The 18880-nt window shown below is 38.6% G+C and overlaps 1 protein-coding gene across 11 annotated transcripts in view; it reads right to left on the minus strand.

The window, feature by feature from the left end:
• rapgef2b (Rap guanine nucleotide exchange factor 2b) overlaps window positions 1-18823 on the minus strand; it is a 112630-nt gene extending 93807 nt beyond the window's left edge. For 10 of the 11 annotated variants that reach the window (XM_044206141.1, XM_044206135.1, XM_044206140.1 and 7 more), the window contains exon 1: window positions 18135-18823. In XM_044206141.1, the coding sequence (XP_044062076.1) occupies window positions 18135-18203 (69 nt within the window). In that variant the 5' untranslated portion in view covers window positions 18204-18823. The remainder of the gene's footprint in view (window positions 1-18134) is intronic. The other variant, XM_044206137.1, reaches the window with a different exon arrangement.
• Window positions 18824-18880: the final 57 nt, after the last annotated feature.

Consider the following 18880-nt stretch of genomic DNA (forward strand, 5'->3'; position numbering starts at 1 on the left):
GATCTGGGATTAGACTTTACCAGCCAAACTCTGAAAGTGTGTGATGAGGAAAATAAAGTTAAACATCTGCTTAGATAAAACTGGTCTTGAACATGTCACAGTGATGTTGCTAGGTATGCGTCCTGCATCTCTGACGCGTTAAAATCCGAAAGGAGCAGTAAACCACTGTTTTTCCCTGATAATGCTACACTGTGAACAACAAATTCGTGTTGAAATCATAGAAATAAACAAAAGAAACCTTGCTGTCAAAACCCTGTTTTTTACCGCCTGTCCATATACTGTATCTCTCCAGCACCAAACGGGAAGCAGCAAACTGCGTAGTTACTTTGGTAATGACCAAAAAACTCCTCAAATACTGTCTCACGAGCACACATGATAGACGGTGAATTAACAGTGTTAAGAGTCATGTTTAATTTGGCTTGTATGTGATCCACTAACCAGCACATATTTTAGTGAGAAATCTTCATTTTTGAAACATTCACCTCTCATTTCCATGATCTTCTCCTACTAAAACAGCGCAGCTAAAAAATGGAGGCTTGTATCGAGTTGAGGCGACAACATCCAAAATGTGAAATATGGAAAGTATGTAAGTACGGGAATACAGTTTATCTTTATGGATTATATTGATGCCAAATTGACAATAAGACTGTTGAAATATGACACCTTTTATCTTGTGCTTCTAGAGCTATGTGTTGTGTAGCGGACACATAAGGAATTGTTAATATGTCATATTTCTTAAAAGGGAGTTTGCCGTAATAATTTCCCCAGAGCACGCAGGGAGCTTCAGTTTTATTCCAACTACTAATACTGTATGTAGCCTATATTTTTTTATGTTTTGTAACCACTTCAGAAACACTAGGTAACTTGACTTGACGTTGACTGTGGTTAGTTACCGGTTTGATTACTAATAATGTGTGTTTGCATTGATTACTGACAGTGGCTGATGACGCTAATTATCAGCTAATTGTACTCAGTTTCTAACGGCAGTATGCAGTAAATGGTTGCCCTTTGTGTGTGTGTGTTTTTAAACCACTTTCCTAATTAAACATGATGTGCTTGATGGTGTTATGACTCCTGATGAACTTGAAAGCTCAGCTTTCTCGTTGTCCTTTAGCTTCCCTTTTTAACATTTATTCACCCAGAAAAGGCTAATATTTCTCTGTATGACATGACCTCCTCTTTCTGTCAGTTGCTGTGTGTCTGCAGTGTATTTACAGATTTGGGATTTTATTGGGGACACACTCAATTTCCCTGGGACCCACTCAAATGACCATTTGTGGGTCCCAGGAACTCACTATATTGAAAACCTATCAACATCACTGCATGTTATTGTTCTTTTAACTATTTGGACTTTTACACTAATGCTGAACATTTATCCAACCACAGAGTTGCGAACACAACGTTGACAGATGATCACCTTTTAGGTAGATATGGTGAACTTGTTAGCAAACAGTTGCTTTTTTTACACATCCAGCAGTTACATGACAGCATGATTGTTCATTTGGAGTCGTGTTTGTGTCCACCTGGTGAATGTAAGTCCAACGTTCACTCTCTTTTAGCTCTGTTTTTGGTCTTTACCAAGTCCTGGGGGAAATATCTGGCTCTTTAGCCACTAAATGCTCCACTATGCTCACCAGCTAGTCATCAACTGTGTGTCTGCTGCTGAGCAGGTAGTGTGGGTTTTTAGAGCTTTTTCACTGAAAACAGCTGCCTGCTGTGGCCAAAAACAACACTATGAGACCGATGATAGTGAACCAAAACAGCAAAGTTGCCGGCCGGACAGAGCTCGCTATAAAGCTTTGTAAGCCGAGAAGAGCTGCAGATTCAGGTGATAATACTCTGTAGGTTCATCACTAGGAGTGACCCATAGTTTTCACATTGCCATTTTATACATTGTTATTATAAAAATATGGCTGTATGCAACTAATATGCTGTCAAGATTACCTCTAAGGCTTTAACATAGTCTGGTCTTGGACTTGATAACAGTGATATCTTTTATCCATCTGGGCTGAACAAGTCAAGATTTTACACCAAAATCGGGACCATATTTGTCACTGATGCTGACTCAATATAAGCAAGCAACATCCAGTCTGCAGTCTTGACCACAGTGTTGCTAATCTGACCACAGCCTCATTCAGAGTCAACCACTGTACCGAACTATAAACACAGCCTCAGGCCACATACTGCATCTACGACAGGTGTGCACAATTAGTAATAATAAATCCTGTGTTGGAATCTCAGTTTAGAAAGTGCAGTTTCAAAAGACAACACATGGCTGTAAAAGCAATATATGTGCTTTCCTATGGTATGCAGAGCTGCAACAACCTTTTAATTATCAATTAATTATTAGTAGTATAATCAAGTATTTTTTTCAAGCAAAAACTCCAAACATTTGATGTTTCTAGGTTCTCAAATGTGAGAATTTGCAGCTTTTCCTTACATTATTGTAAATTTAATATTTTGGGATTTTGGACTACTGGTCGGACAAAAAAAAAAAGACATTTGATGACATCACCTTGGGCTCTAGGAAGTTGTGATGGGAATTTTTCCAAAGTTTTCTGTTGTTTTATAGACCAAACAATCAATTGAAAAAAAGAACTGTTAGATTAATCGATAATGAAAATAATTGTTAGCTCTAACGGAGTGTATCTCATCTTTTGTATAAGCAATTTTAAATTTCCACTTCTAGAAATTGTTGGATTCTGGTGCATCAGCAATACTGATTTAGTTTAATTTAACAACAAACACAATACATCTCAATTTTTTTTCCCCCAATGAAGACTAATTATCATGATATCTTGGGTAAAAACACCCATAAACATGCAGCCTTAACCACAACAATGGCTCAATGTGGATTCAACGGTGGACTCTGACCAATACTGGACACAAAGAGATCTCTCAGTTCTGTCATTGAACCTCATCGTAGCAGGTCTGAACCTGGGAACAAAGCCAACTGTCCGGCCAAATGAAACCCGCTCCATCTCACTCAAACAAAGGCCTCAAAGAGGTGCAGCGCAATCATCACAAAGTTACACAACATCATATAAAGATCAATTCATGAGAGCTCAAAGCGAAAACAAGGAGAAAATGGTAGGGTGGATAAAATGGGATGGGGACGTGCTTTAATCTTCCAGGGGCAAATGGCTTCTTTGGTGGCCTAAATGATGCAAAAATGCTTGGTCCCAGCTTCCCCCACTTTCTTCTGTCCAATTAACTTGACAGAAATAGAAGCCAATGGCTGGAGGAGGGTTACTAATGAAATCCCCCAGAGTTCCACAATGGGAGAAAAATAACTAATTCCCAACTCTGCCAATACTTTGCTGTGACTCCATCCATTTAGTCTTTTTCCTAAACTGTAGAGCCATTAATCCCATTGAAATTTTTATGAAATTCAATAATCAATCTTTTAAATCTCTGCTGCTTTCTCCTATGGCCTTCTGCATAATGTAATTGCAGCATTACAGTGCTACTCTGACTACTGGTTGCTAGGGAACAACCAGAGAAACTTTCACTATGAGAACTGCTTTCACACAGGCCAGATTTCTCTTTTAGGGCCAAAAACACTCCTTGGTCACCAGAGGGACTGTTCGCTCTGTTGTTTAGGAGCATGTCTTGTTGATGTTGTTGTGGCAGCATAAGAGGATGTGTTTTAGTATGTATCATTTTAAAACAATATGTACATACCGAAGGACATTCAGATAAAGTTAATAGCTGATGTTGTCTTGTCATTTTTTTGCACATTTGTCACTTAAATGTCTGGTTACTTAAATGGGTTACTCTAGTTTTGTTCTGTGTTTTTGTACCAAAACACCTGGACATTCCATTTTTGGACACAAGAAAAGGGCGTAGACATCTTCACCTACGCTTTAACCAATTGACAGAAACTTACAAAAAACGGTATCCAACATTTCCAATATGTTACTTTATAAAATACAGTCATACTGCATAACACATGCAATAAGTACCTGCAATAAATGTAAGTGCCACATGGTACAAAAAAGAAACACTGCCAGATTTAACAGACAAAAGAGCCTACGGCTCAAAACAAATGAACCAAAATCTATTAGGAGATATAATTTGGCGCATGAAAACATGTGCATGCATGATACAGAACATAAACATATTACTTAAATGAATATGACTTGGCGCACTAAATTCCTAAATTAGTTTTGCAACCTTGGCAATGCAGTGGTCTCATGTTTGGAGTGTTTCCAGAGGGTCTCTGGGCTGCAGCACTATCAGCACATGAACAGCATGTTCCCTCTGAGCTGGGAGCAAGCCAGAAGCTTTGCCTTTGTTAGTAACTAGACGACATTGTCATGTATGCTCTTTCATGATTTGCCATCACAATGGAGCGGGGTCTAGCGCCTGCCTGTGTTAGGTGTGATTCCTCACCTTTTTATCTCAAAGGCTGCGATTGTCGCACTGTAAACCTTCCATCCAAAAGGAGACAATGACAGTGTTGTTTTCAAAAGCCAGTGAAAGAAAACACTTTGGTTAATGTGAGCTGATGAAGAATCTGGTGAGCTGCCAGTTAAGGTCACAACAGCTAGATGGAGGTGCTGTGCATGTAAGCATATATGTATGGAAATCATGTATAATAACTTGGTAACACTTTATTTGAAGGTGGGTTCATTATTTATGACACAATTATAATGATCACACGACAGCCGTTGTCATAACCAAGCACATATGACAGTATAATGTTAACACATAAAGCTAAATAGTTTCTTTAAGTTTGATAATTATGCCAGCTATGGCATGTTTATGACAGGTTATGTTTTCTTGGTTAATGTCAAGTTGTCATGACAAAGACATTTGTGTCTTGGATAATGTCAAGTTGTCATAAGAAAGACATCTCAAACAATGTCAACTTTGCAATAAAAGTGACATAATTGACCAAATGACACTTAATCACACCAGTCATAAACCTTCATAAAGACTCCATGTTCATGACGGTGTCATGTCAGTCTTATGAACCCACCTTAAAACAAAGTGTTACCAATAACTCTAAGTACAATCTTGAACCACAATGTCTGCGTCAATTCTTGAAGGCCTGCTCAGGATTTGAGACATGCCCTACTCTAAGTGATCATAGTGTTCTTGAGTTTAGCATCTGCACCACATCGGTGCGCCCAGCTCGCCTAGTCTTGAATGGAAGTTTCCTGTTTACAGAGTTGCCTTATGATCCCACCCAAGGCCTTTCACTTCACTCAGACTAAAATAGGCCTCAGCTCCAGACGGACGGGGATTTCAGGCTATATCCTGAGGATGTTTCACAAAAGAAACATGGTGAACCATTGTGATCTTTTAGGACTTCAGTCGCAAGTTAAGGTTTTCCCTTTCCTTGGTATCACTTAAGCTAGTCAAACTCAAAAAGGAAAAAATACTGCAGATCTTTTCTTTTTCCATTTCATAATACCATTTCATGTAATTTTCTTAGGATCTCAACTTGTTTAATTTTATGTAGTTTAGCTTAATGGTAGATTTACTGTAATTTGTAAATAAATTATTGAAAATCCATTTTATTTTCCTACACAAAAATACATTATCACAAAGCTGAAAACAGGGCCATTTTGCTTAGAGCATGAAAAGTTGACGTTTAGATAATATATATTTTTCATTGCATTGTATGTGTAGTTTTGTCAAAAAAATCCTATCGGTGAACAAGTATTGAAAAATACCTTAGTCTTTAAATTCTCTAATGTATGAAATTAATCTATTGTGAATACTCTATATCCATCCTTAAAAAAATTGAAGGTTCTCTTTTTGCAATTATCCCTTTTCATATACTGGTATATAGAATTAAGCTAGATGTTAGATTGTAACTCATGGGGTATTGAGCCATAGTACAAGTCTTTGTTTAAGTCTGCTTGGCTTATGTACAACTGCAGTTGGTATAATTTAGCTAAAAAAGCTATTCCCAGTGCAGCGACAAAATAATTGGTGACTTTAACTGTTTTTGACAAGCAGAAGCTAGTTGTAACAGGGAGTCATTGTGTTGGGTCGGCACCACACTTGCTGGTGGATTCAAAGCACCCAAGCCTATAGGCATGCATGCATGAATGGCCTGCATCTTTCCCTCCAATTATAATCAAATACAGTCATCATTTAGCCCAATAATAACACAGCCGCAGGCAGTCAGACCTACGCAAGCGGGCAGTACAATAAAATCATCAGATGAGAACGCTGTTCCAATGTCAGTCACATACGTATTTCATGACACTCAGAAAACCACCATAACACCAAATACTTACATTGCAGAGTTAAATATACTTAAGAACATGGCACAATGGACATGGTCAAATGACTTTTATTATAGCAATTAGGAAAACTGCTCAAGAACTGTTGAAATGTGTTTAAACAATCACTTCAATCTTTCCTATCTGTCAGTTCTGTCAAGCTCTCGTGATATTCCATAAATGATTGACGGAAAAAACTATTATCTTTCAAAACAAATACATAGCAGGAACAACAAAACTGAACACTTTTCAAGTCACTGTGACACGCATGTTTGTTTTACAATGTATAAGTGTTTTTTTTCTTTCTACCCCCGATTGCAAACTGAATTTCTTCCTTGGATAGTTGGCAAGTTAAGAAAAGCCAAACTTATTACCCATCACTTAAAGCTGAAAAGGCTTTACAACAGCTTCTATTTAAGCATTTTGTTTATATCTCAAGAAATACCAAATTATTGTAAATATAATAAGGAATTTGTGAATTGTGGAACTTTTGTCAGTTACAATGGCCTCATTTCCACTGACACTACACCACATACGTAGATTTTATTTTCAAGTGGGGAAAATATCTACCCGGCATCAGCCATTACTCTCTGTTCTTAGGTACAATCATTACTCATCATCTTGAGTTTTCACTTCACACATATGCAGCAATGTCTGACTCATCAGCAGCAATGAGCAATACTGTACAACTATTCACTCTTGACATAGAATCACATTAACAATATGTATGATGCAATTGCGAAAATGCACTCAAGGGGCTGAGGTTTCCCAGTAAATAAACTCGCAGGACCATCAGGATTCTGTCAGTTTGACTGATGTTGCAAGGCTTCTCTAGTCTGTGATTGATTCTTGCCCATTGTGTTGTGTTGTACAGTTCAGACTAAGGGCCTTTTTCTCAATATAAAGAGTCTAATGTGCAGCCTTTTCCTCTGAATGTCCGCTTACTAACAGAACAGAGGAGTTAACCACATTACTCAATCACAAATAAGCAAATAGTGCTATAAGAAGATTGCACACGCATTAGCCTCTCAGAAAAAAACTGGTAATGTGGCATTAAGTAACCCTATTTTTGATACTTGGTCTTTTCTCCATCAAGACTACATAACACAAGGAAATCTGCATAGTAATCGTGGCAAGAATGATTAATGAAAACGGTTTGCTCTCAGCAGGAATGGTTTTAGTGCAAAGGAAATATAGGGCCATATGGGAAAACGTCTGGCAGTGGATGGCTGTTTGAGGTCAACCGAGGCAAGTGTCAATTATCCCGGTCAAGGTCTGAGGCGATGTTGAACTCATGCAGTTTAATAAATAATGCTCAGCTGTAACTGACAAGACAGCATTTAGTGGAAAAATTATTGCTCAAACGGTGCGAAAAAAGCATACCACAATAACACCAGAGTGAATGTTGCATCACAGCAGTAAATAATGTTTCCACAAACTTGTCCCAGAGGTAAGATCCTAAAAAATCTGGGCACACACAAGCTCTCCGGTTTAAGAGTAGGAGAGAGCATCCTGATAATCTCAGACTGGCACCCAGGCGATCCGTACTCAGAGCCATTAGAAAGAGAATGTAATTGGTGGTTCAGTTCAGGCAAGCTAAGATAATTATCCCCTTCTTCCCAAAAGCAGGAAGCGGGGAGAATCTGTCAAACATTCCAGAGAGAATCAGATTACGTTGAGGCCTTGGGTAATGAACGGACATTTTCTCTGATGGGCAACGAAGGGACAGAGGGCTGCAGAGCTGGAAACGTGACCAGCCACAGGTTAGACAAACCCTCAGGGACCAATTACAAAGATAAGGTTTCAAATAGATATTGTACACCAATCCACTCCACTGCATACAGGAAGTGGAACAACAGTATTCCTAATCACTGATTTATAAATGGGGAAAACAATGTCGTGTAAAGGCTTTTTCCCCTCTTTTCTTCATTGCTTTATTTTTAGGCTCTGTAGGGCTATTTTCCCCTTTTTGTTTTCTTTTTAGGCTGTCCACTATGCCTCACGTTCCCACTGGCAGAACTCAAGGACTGCTGCTGCAGCAGTTTTCACTTTTGACAACAGCATCCATTAGCAAAGACAGCTTTTTTCGCTCATACTAGCGTTGTAATGAATCACCTCTTTTAGCTCACATGGCAAGTAATTACCTGTCTACCACCAGCACAGTTGTTAATAAACCACAGTTTGCATGAGGCATGACAGGCCACATTAGGATCAAAGGCACATCCAGCAAACAGTATTATGACTCAACATTACAGCTTGACACTGACTAGAAGGTCTTCACCAAAGAATGTAAAATTATCCATTCAAGTCAAAGATGTCTTGGCTGAATGTTGCGACTGAAAATGTTTTCACAAAAAACTCCTTTCTCTACACTCTACTAATCTGCCATCATCACACACCAGCACTCCTGTACTCTGTAGTGTGTAATTATTTACACTGGAAGCGGGTGGATTTCCTTTACATGCAGACACACAATTGGCTGGTGGAAGGAGATTAGCTTTATTGGTTCAATCTGATTGGTTTAAAGGGTGGCACTTATCCAATGCTTGCTTATGAGATTTCAAAAAAGGTCAAATGATGGATTATGGGAACTTGTTAACTTCCCATCCTAGTTCAAATTTGCAGCTAATTTTTTTACAATTTTTTGAATGTTTGACTTTATTGGTGTTAATTTGTAATGATATAGGTATTTATTGTGTTGTTTGTTCAGTAGTATGATGTCACCTAGTCACTTGGACTTGCTATCTTTACATCAGGGACGACAATGGAAATAAGTCTTCATAAGAAATCAGTCACTACACACTATATAGTCCACTATATGGTGAGTTTGCCATTCTGTCCGAATGTATAGTGAGAATTATTATACCCTATATAGTGGACTCAAAGTATCCCAGAATGCATCGTGAAAAGTAGTGTACAACCAATGCTCACTAACCAAGCGGTATATACCATCATGCAATGCGCTGAAAGAAAACCGACTGGCACGTTTTAATTGTGTGACAGGAATGACATAATTAACGGCACAGAGAAAATGACCCGAGTAGTGTCCGAAAGTGTTTTTCTTCATTTTGCTATATAGTCTTCTACATAGAACTCTCTAGATAGTGTGTAGGGAGTAGTGAATGAGAGATGATTTCGGACACAGGCAATTGCTGATTGACAATAAACCGCCAAAACTCCAGGTAAAACTCGCGGTCTAGAGTTTCTGTTCCGTACATGCGAGTTGTAGACATAAATAGACTTTTACAGGTGAGGGGGGAACTGTGACACAGAAGATGGAACCGCGACTCGAGACCATGGACATTTATGTCGCAGATTCAGTCTCCGTTTCAGAACCATTACACCCCTAATAATATCCTAAAGGGGGAGATTGGTAGCATAGAACATACTTTAGACTGATATATGTGCAGCAAAAGATTTCAGAGTACTTTCAGTGCAGTGAGGAAGGCTACCAGTGCCTCGCTGATGAATATTTGAAAGCTTTAACTTAAGCAGCTGGGCAATCCACTAGAGGCACTGTGTTAATGAAACTGGCTCTAGTTGCTGCAAGTGGACAGATACATAGAGCCATAATGCTAATGAACCTGGCTGAGGTCCCACAGCAGAGTAGTAGGATGGAGACATAAGGTGCCAATGACTTTTTCTGCCGATGAAACACATAAAACAGATCTGCACAATAAATCTAATTAAAGAAAAAATGCTTTACCGACTACACTGATATCAGTCTTGTGATCTGCCAAATAAAGACTTTTATTTCAACGCAAAACGTAAGCATTAAAGCATTAATATAACATCTTTCCTTCCGATTGTTAAGGATTGAAAAAAGTATGTTGAAAAAGCTGTAAGCGCGTTTAGCCCAACTCATACATTAAAATATCCAAAGACAATAGCATTATAATTTTGTTTGTATGCAGCCCTGACAAAAACGTTACCCTGATCTTGACCCTGTTCATGCAACAGCAACCATCTTTAGGGGGCATTGTTAGAAATCCTGTAAACAAGTATTAGCTGCATGGTGAACCTGTATACCGGGATTTAGAGATTTCTAATCACACAAATTAATCAGCTCTCCATCTGATCCACTTCATGTCTGAGCAGTTCACCAAGAGGGAGGATTATACAGCAGATTATACACCAGAGTGAGCCTGTTTTGCGTGGGACCAAGCTAAAAAGCAAATTCACTCAAATAAGTCTGGTAGTTGTTTACACCAATGACATTAAAAATCCTAAAACATATATCTTTAGCTTCAATTCAGTAGAGTTCAGTGTCACTACAATAGAGAGATGTGGTCTGTTGTGCCATTTTGTGTCAGCCCATGATTGCAAACTGAATTTAGAAAAGTACCAAATTTTGTCTCACTTATGCTATCAATCTTTTCTTTTATGTAAGTGTCACTTTTTCCAAATGCTGGAATTTCCAAAATCTCATTTAGGAATGAAGCTCTTAATGACAGCCACAGCAAGTAGCGTAATTCAATAGCAGTCATGTAAATATTGCACGTCAGGAACGGTTTATTCTCTAAGCTCTCCAAGCAGCCAAGTGGGTCTCGGGCTAAGTTATGTAAAGATTGTGGTCGCTCAGTGGCATGAGGTCTGTTGCCTTCTGCTGTGAAGGGCAATGGAATTTCTGGAGCTTTGTCTCCAGCGCTGTTTTTCTTTGCTTTAAAAATATCTCAAGGAATGCGAACATAAAGAACTGAAACATGCCTTTGACATTATAATGTGTGTGATTCAGTTGCAACAAGTACAGTGTGACCATGAGGGCAACATCCTGGTCCATGTGATCCAAGATAAAAGGCTGGGGGCAATGCAACGCCAGGACTGCACACGATCATTGACATTTTCAATCAAATACAGCACTGAAAGTTTAAGAGGAAGTTGAAGTGTTCGCTGTGCACTATGGCTTCAGACCAATGCATGCAATCTGTCAAAACATAAAGGCATGATTTTTGCTTTTTTTAAGTTTTGCAAAATTATGGGACTAGAAAGGTTCAACCCAATAGATCAAAGCAACCCGTTTATGAATGCAATAACCTGGAGTGAGCCCTCAATATGCCAGCATTCAAGATCAGAATATGAAAGTATCAACAGCAGAGAGAAGACTGCAGAGCAAGCAACTCAGAAGCCAGCATGGGGTCTCTTGATAAACATTTTAGAATTTGTGATACTTTAACTTCCTCACACCCTCTATTGTTTAAAAAGGAACACGGATATGATTCTGCTGAAGGATATGAAGGATACTTTTGCAAACTTGGCAAAATGAACACTTTTTTCACATGCACCTCCTTAGGAAGTAGCCACCTTAAACACTGTGAAAAATATTTTATTATTTGGTATTGTATTTTTTATATTCCTCTGAAGGTTGCACATGACATATCATCTTGAGTTACTTCTATCACAAGCACAGACACAAAGTATCTTAAACTTCAGTTGTAAATGGAAGAATCTTTCTACACTCATCATATTATACAAAGCTGAAATGATTCCCTGAATTAACTGATTAATCAAGAAAATACCTGGAAGATTAATCAATAAAGGAAAATAATCATTAGTTGCAGCTGTAATATTGTGCCACTCAACGACCACATGGGGAGAAATCTACTGTAGGCAAGTTTTTTTTCCCCGACTGAAGGAAGAGAGGAAAGCAAAACACAAGGGAACACAAATAGTAATTTATTTGACACAATCATCCAAGATTGATATCAAATATTGATAAGGACTATTTTAGAATGAAATATTACTTGAGGTTTTAATCTACATCTATACTTCAAGACATTAATTCAAATATCCACCTACCTTAGTCATCAGTAAAAATATATCAGTGCAACTAGTAGAAATACATGACCGTTAGCTGACATTAAAGAGTTTCAGCTTGGTTTTGTGCTCCACTAGTGTTCAATCATGCTTCGTGGAGTGAAAGCCACTGTGTGTTTAACTTACTTCAATCTCAGTGGTGCATTTAAAAACAAACTACACTGGATTGGTCTCTTCATTATTAGATTATAGGGAGTAACAGGCGCACACGGGTACACAAACATCCTGGTGTATTCCAGTAAGGAACAGTTTCTGGAATGCAAATGTGCAATGCAAAATGATATCAGACATTTATCTGTACAACAACCATAAATGCCATCTTCCTGCAATAAAGAGGTTATATGTATGATTTAAGATTCAACCTTTTAATCAGTTGCTCCATTTACAGTCATAACACTGAAGAATCAATACTTTTAATACAATAATCAATACCTTTTATGGGTCCACTGACTATGCTTTATTGCCATCACAATACCATGAGAAAAAAGCTTATGTGGAATTAAAAGCATGATTCAAATGAGGCAATCAGAAGCTATGATGGTCTTGTGTGTGGGTATTGTACGTTGGTGCATTTGTTTCTTTCTTCCCTTCCTGAAATCATCCCCTGTATTTAAACTGGGAGGAATACATCACTGAGACCGCGGTGTGTGTTACCACTTCAGCCTACACTTTCAACACAAGAATAACATGTGACATCACTTTATTTCTACAGGGTTAGCGGTGCAGAGCCCAAGCAAAACACCAAGGAAAGCAGCGCCTAAATTTACAGAACGGATGAGAGTTTTTGGAGAATTAGAAAACCCTGTGTTGCCTGAGAAAATGACAACATTAAGACTACAGTCATTAGAAGAACTTGCTACACAAGTCCATCCTACTTTTTCAGCCAGCAATCTGGAGGGTTTTTAAATAGATGTTCACATGCTTCTGATGCCCTGACAAAAATAGCAAGGCAATCACAAAACAACACCTAGCTTCAGAAAATAAAAACAACTTTGGGGGGAAAGGGGTTCTGTCAAGCTGCTCTTCCGGCTCAAGTTCAAAAAGCATCCTGACGCTTTTCCTCTTCCTGCTGCTTATACTGGGTATGATGCTAAGAGACAGGGCAGTTTTGCGCTCATCAGTCATTTTACAACTTGTAGCAACTAGGTCTTCTTCCTCAACAGGTTTATAGTTATATATACCTTAATTTGTTGGCTAAAAATTATAGTATTTATAATAGTAGCTCTCCAAGTGAATTTCTTTTACCTACAGCTACCATTTTAAACAAAATGTGATTCATGAGTATTGGCAATAGGCCGGTATTCTACTTTCAGATATTTAAAACTAAATACAGTATTACACAATTTCATATATAATGAATGTGCACATTTAATTTCATATATAGGCAGGTCTGTGCTAATAGCCCAGTTTCACCTTCATTTCTTCATTTAAATTATTTAAAAACAAATGGTTCTTTACTCGGTCTGTTATTCTTACCCTTTTATTTGCGTACTTCGTACTTTTCTATCATGCCATGGTTGTTCTACAGACTAGGATTTTTGGTTATTTTAGCTGGACCATTAAACTCCTTGCTCTTTGTATCTGAGTTTGAGTAATGTCTAGCTAATGGCCTAAAAATTAGGATTTATTTTGCTCACAAGCCAAGGGGGCCAAAAATATCCATTAAATTCCCAGAATGCATTTGTTTTCTCCCTAGTCTCTTCTCGTACAGTCACTGCAAGCCTGCACTGATCTCCAGAATATGTGGAAACAATGTAAAGTAGGCAGCTTGTCCCTCCAGCTATGTGGCTGTGAAGTAGGGTCACCGCAGCAGAGGACTGTTGTTTGTGGCCTTTAGCTTCACCACCTGGCTAAACAAGCAGAGAGATGTCTGTCCTGAGCCCAGCTACCTGCTGCAGATAAACAGACCAGCAGAAGCAGAAGTATTCATCTGTGCACCACAGAGAGCCAAGAGTGTGTGTGTGTTTTTGTTCCTGTAAGACTGAATAAAGTGATTTCACTCATTTATTCCTGATTAGGTGGTGCAGTCTTTGGATTCATACTCTTGGTCCTTCATGACACACAGTTGAATGGATAATGGATCAAGAGATGGATGCAGCATCAAAATATACAGTTCAAATCAGTTCAGTTCAATGGCTATATGGTCCGAAGTAATTACATTAAATTTGCAGCCAAGAGTAAAATATGGAACAACATAAACAAGCAATTTTCAATACACACATAGCACCCATTATTCCAAGTTAAAAACTATTTGCGGACGGAAGAACTGCGCATGCAAATGGCTCAAGATATGAAATACTGTAGCTTCTCCATCTACTAAAACGTACGTTTGAAATGTATAACTTGATAAGATAGCTCTCAGAGTTCAATGCATAGTTTAGACAGCTAAAGATAGCCCAACCTCCACCTAGTGACCTGAAAACAAGCATGTCATAGATACCACTTCCACACACAAAGCCTGTGCTTCATGTTTGATAATGATTCTAGGGAAGCAACAACTTATTTTAGATGGTTACTGGTAAAACAAGGGGTTTGGTTATAAATAAATAAAATGTAAAAAAAAATAATGAGCAATGCCCATCACAAGTTACCATTGCCCAAAGAGATGCCTTAAAACATCTTATTTACTAACATAACAGTCGAACCTCAAGGTATATAATCTATAATGATATGAAAAAAATAATTCCAAGACAGAGTATGAGTTTGATAGCGTCTGTTGTGTCCTGGAAAATCAACTGTCATAACTGTGATTAATGTAATATGTTTTAACTAAGAATCTGCTAAACATGACTGTACGGTGTTTAAATATGGGCCCATTCTAGATTCCCGCTGCCAAGGCAGGCTCACTGTCATTGTGTCTTCTGCAAATCTGATAATGTGCCTGTCCTGGTATGATCTGCTGCTGTCATCTGTACAGAAAGGAAAAAGACATCCCTAAAGGGAGACAGTGGAGGAGAAGCTCTTTTAAGATAAAACCACATGAACCCTTAGTGATTGAATCTACATGATGAAATCCATCATCCTTACAACCCAATTAAGATTAAATTTTAAAAAATTAAAAAACTCAAATGTGTGGCTGGATTGGATGGATGAAGAAAGTTGGAATGTGTGGCCGCATAGTTTGAAAAGTCATCTTATAACGGTTATTAACGAAAACTGAATTTGGACATGAAAAAGAAATTAGAGCTCAAATAGCCATGTCATGTTATCTTAGTTCATATCACAACTGCACAAATGTGCTTTTTCTGTAAAGCACTGCTGCTTCCCTCTGCTTTCTTGACTATCAGACTGCCTCCTTTGTCAAAATTCAGTGCACTTCCAGTTACAGTCCAAAATCATGCAAAGGAAGCTGACAAAGCCAATGTGAACACTAGCTGTCAAGCGGTCAGTTATTTAACCTGCCATGTGACAATGGGGTGAGGCAGAGGGTCAAATCCCACTGTGGTCAGTCTTGAGCAGAGAGACAGATCCCGCTAACTGTTAGCTAATCCTGACAGAGAGGCCCTGCCAACACCATTAGGATAAACTGTATAAGCCACCACAGTCGCTAGACACTTGAAAAGAATACCGGGAAAGGTGCTGCTATTGAAAAACACAGAACTGAAGCCCAACAGAACCACACAGTCACATGATATTCAGTACCATGAAGATAAATGTTGAAAAGACTTCATTCCAGTGGATGTTGTTCCTGTTAAAAACAAAAAACAAAAAAAAACAACAACAACAAAAAAACAGTGTGGACTACTCTGTGACACAACTGCAAAAACGACATGGATGCCCTGTTTCCAGGCTTCCAAATCCTGTTAGGACATCACACTTTCAATTCTGACTAAATCATTTTCAAACATAGTCATTTAGTCATTTTTCAAACTGTTCTAATTCACATCTCCATTCATTTGTCATCATTTCAAAGACCTCCTAAATGAAACGTTTGCATACTGACACAGCATGGGTTCATACCATGGCTCCAGAGTGTTGAAGGACCACAGACATACCAGTCATTTTTTTACTGAATCTTCTAGTAGGACATATTTTGTCCAAGCCTCAGTATCTTTTAATCAGACTATTTTCCAGCTCAGAAATTCCAAGTGCTTAATTTCCCCTCACATATTCTTGTCAGGATTGGAAAGTTTCAGAAATAGTATTCAGACGTTGATACGACATTCAAAGTCATGCTGATGTAAATTCTTTAAAAGTGGGTTAGCAGGATGAGGCAGATTTTATCGCAGGTGTTAGACTGCCAGGTTTGAATCACATTCTCACGTCCATATCAACAGTGGGGAACACTAAAAAGCAATTTACAGTAATTATTTAACTATACCATACCAGCAACTATTTCCTACTTAGAAAATCACCGCTTTCATGGGAAATAAAACAAATATTAGGCCATCACAGCTGAATAAAATACAATCAATTTGAGTTTATGATTTACAATTCAATCCAAAATGATAAACTACAGCTGAAACAATTTGTGGATTAATCAGTCAAGTGAAAATTAATTGGCAACGGTTTTGAAGAAAGATGAATCGTTTAATATGTTTACAAGGAAAAGTACCAAAAATAATTCCCAAAATTTGGATTTGCTGCTTTTTAAGAAATCACACATGATAGTTAATTGAATATGTTTGCTTTTTAAACTGTTGGTTGGACAAACAATCGGCTCAAAAGAATTTTGACAAGCCTTTTTTGAGATTTCAAGGACAAAACGATTAATCTAGAAAACAATCATCAGATTAATCAATAATGAAAATAATGATTAGTGGCAGCCCTAACATAAACTACTAATGCTTAGTCCCGTTTTAGATTAACATTGCTGCTACTGATGCCAACCAAATTCTCTATCCATGTCTTTGTTTCCATAACCATAATGGCATCTGTCACTTGTAGACATTATAGCCTGCATAAAGCTGTAAAGACCATGGGCCTAATACAGTTAACAAGCTGGCAATGACACCATAATTGTTTCCTCAATGTCAGACAGAGGGGCAGAATGCTGTGCCACTAACTGTAGCCCACTGGTTTAAGTGGTGGCCTATTGATTGTCCATTGTGTGTAAAGCTTTTGCTGAAGCAGCATCCATTTGCAGTGGAAGCAAATGAAATGATACCATCTTCACAGCCAAACTGGATTTATTCTGTGTATTTGCAAAGCACAACTGCTAATATCTGAAGACGTGCAACCTTGGGTGGGTGTGTGCTGTGTCTCTCAAGGTTAATAGACAGCCCACAGGAGGATTTGCATGTTCAGAAGCCACACAACTGGCACTCCATACATCCCAGAGAAGCTACTGGCATGGATCAGATGATACTGAGGTGATATTATGCACTGAGCACAGCATTGAGCTTTAAAAACAAATTACATATACATACATATACATAGTATTTTCGTCCTCTTATTCTATGAAACCGCAGCACATGAAATGCTCCCATGTCTGTCCAGCTCCAGAACAGAAACCATCCAATAAAAACTTGGGGGAAAAAAACAGCAAAATACATAAATAATAGGCCGCATTGATCTTTAAATTGTGTCTCAGTCTAGCAAAAATGATAAAAAAATAAATAAATAACGAGGGATAACGTCTGTTTTTGTAGGCTAGTATTCGCTATTGGCTAAGTTAGGATTAGCCACAACCTGTGCCTCTCATATACTCATATTTATAACCTTTTAAATGTTGGTTTGTTTTTTTTTTTTTTTTTTTTTTTGCTAAATGCAGAAGTCGATTTTGCACGAGACAACGTTGGGCAAAATGCACAAGTCTCAAGTGTAAAAACCAAGAGGCACCAACTGAGGCTAGTTTAGGTTAGATTCCCACAAAGGCTACAGCTCCTGTTATGTTAAGTAGCCTTGATTATCTCTGCTGATAGAGCACTTAGCGGGATGTAGCCATACGAAACACTGGAACAAGCTGAATGGCAACAGTTGCAGACAGAAACACTGCTACTCTGTTGCAGTTTCGGGCATTACAATGTAATGTTGCAATGTTATAATGTAGCAAGTGAGCGGCAAATACAGCGGAAATCTCCACCTATACATACAGATTTGATTAGCGGTCACATATAATAAATTATTTCTTCTGACCTGTTGCGTCCTTTCAGCCGGATTCATCATCACAGCCTGCCGAAAGCTGTTATCCACATAAGACGCCATTGTTTTGGAAGACGCCGTCTGGAGGATATTGAATTTCTTATCCTAATAAAATGTTTATAAATATCCAGCTCCGCGGATATAAACAAAATAAGTCCCCCTAGTGTCTTGCTTTATTCTTGTCGCCTGTGCTCCGATGCTAGCGGATAAGCTGGGAGTGCCCGGAGCCAGGCCACGACTGGAGCCAGACAGCCGAGCAGTCTCCTCGGAGTGTCTGTCTCTCTGGTGCCCGAGCCGAAACCGGCTGCCAACACCAGTCCCCACCGAGAGGAAACTTCTTTTAAAAGCGCGGCTCAAACGGTCTCTTAGGAGCTATTTTCTTAGTGTAAAAAATGCCCCATTATTCAAGACAACGTTCATCAAAGCCATTCCTTGTCTCTTCAGCATTCTGCTAGCGACGAAAAGAAATTCCATGTAGGATCCACCAAACAAAAAAGTAGGCTAATGGGTATCAGTTATCCGGTCAACAACAACCTGGCGTCCATTATGAGAGGTAGACCCGAGCGCACTCACTGAGATAATTCATTATATTAACATTTTTAATAGGTCTAAAAGTGACGATGGGTCCGCCGCCGCCGCTGTGCTCTGTTGTATGCCACCATGGTGACTGACACAGCAGAGTAAAGTCGGACAGAGTTAACAGTTGCACTTCCCTCAAAGGTTTTCAAAATAAACCTCCA

This window comes from Siniperca chuatsi, linkage group LG8, assembly GCF_020085105.1.
Source record: "Siniperca chuatsi isolate FFG_IHB_CAS linkage group LG8, ASM2008510v1, whole genome shotgun sequence".
Classification (NCBI taxonomy): domain Eukaryota; kingdom Metazoa; phylum Chordata; class Actinopteri; order Centrarchiformes; family Sinipercidae; genus Siniperca; species Siniperca chuatsi.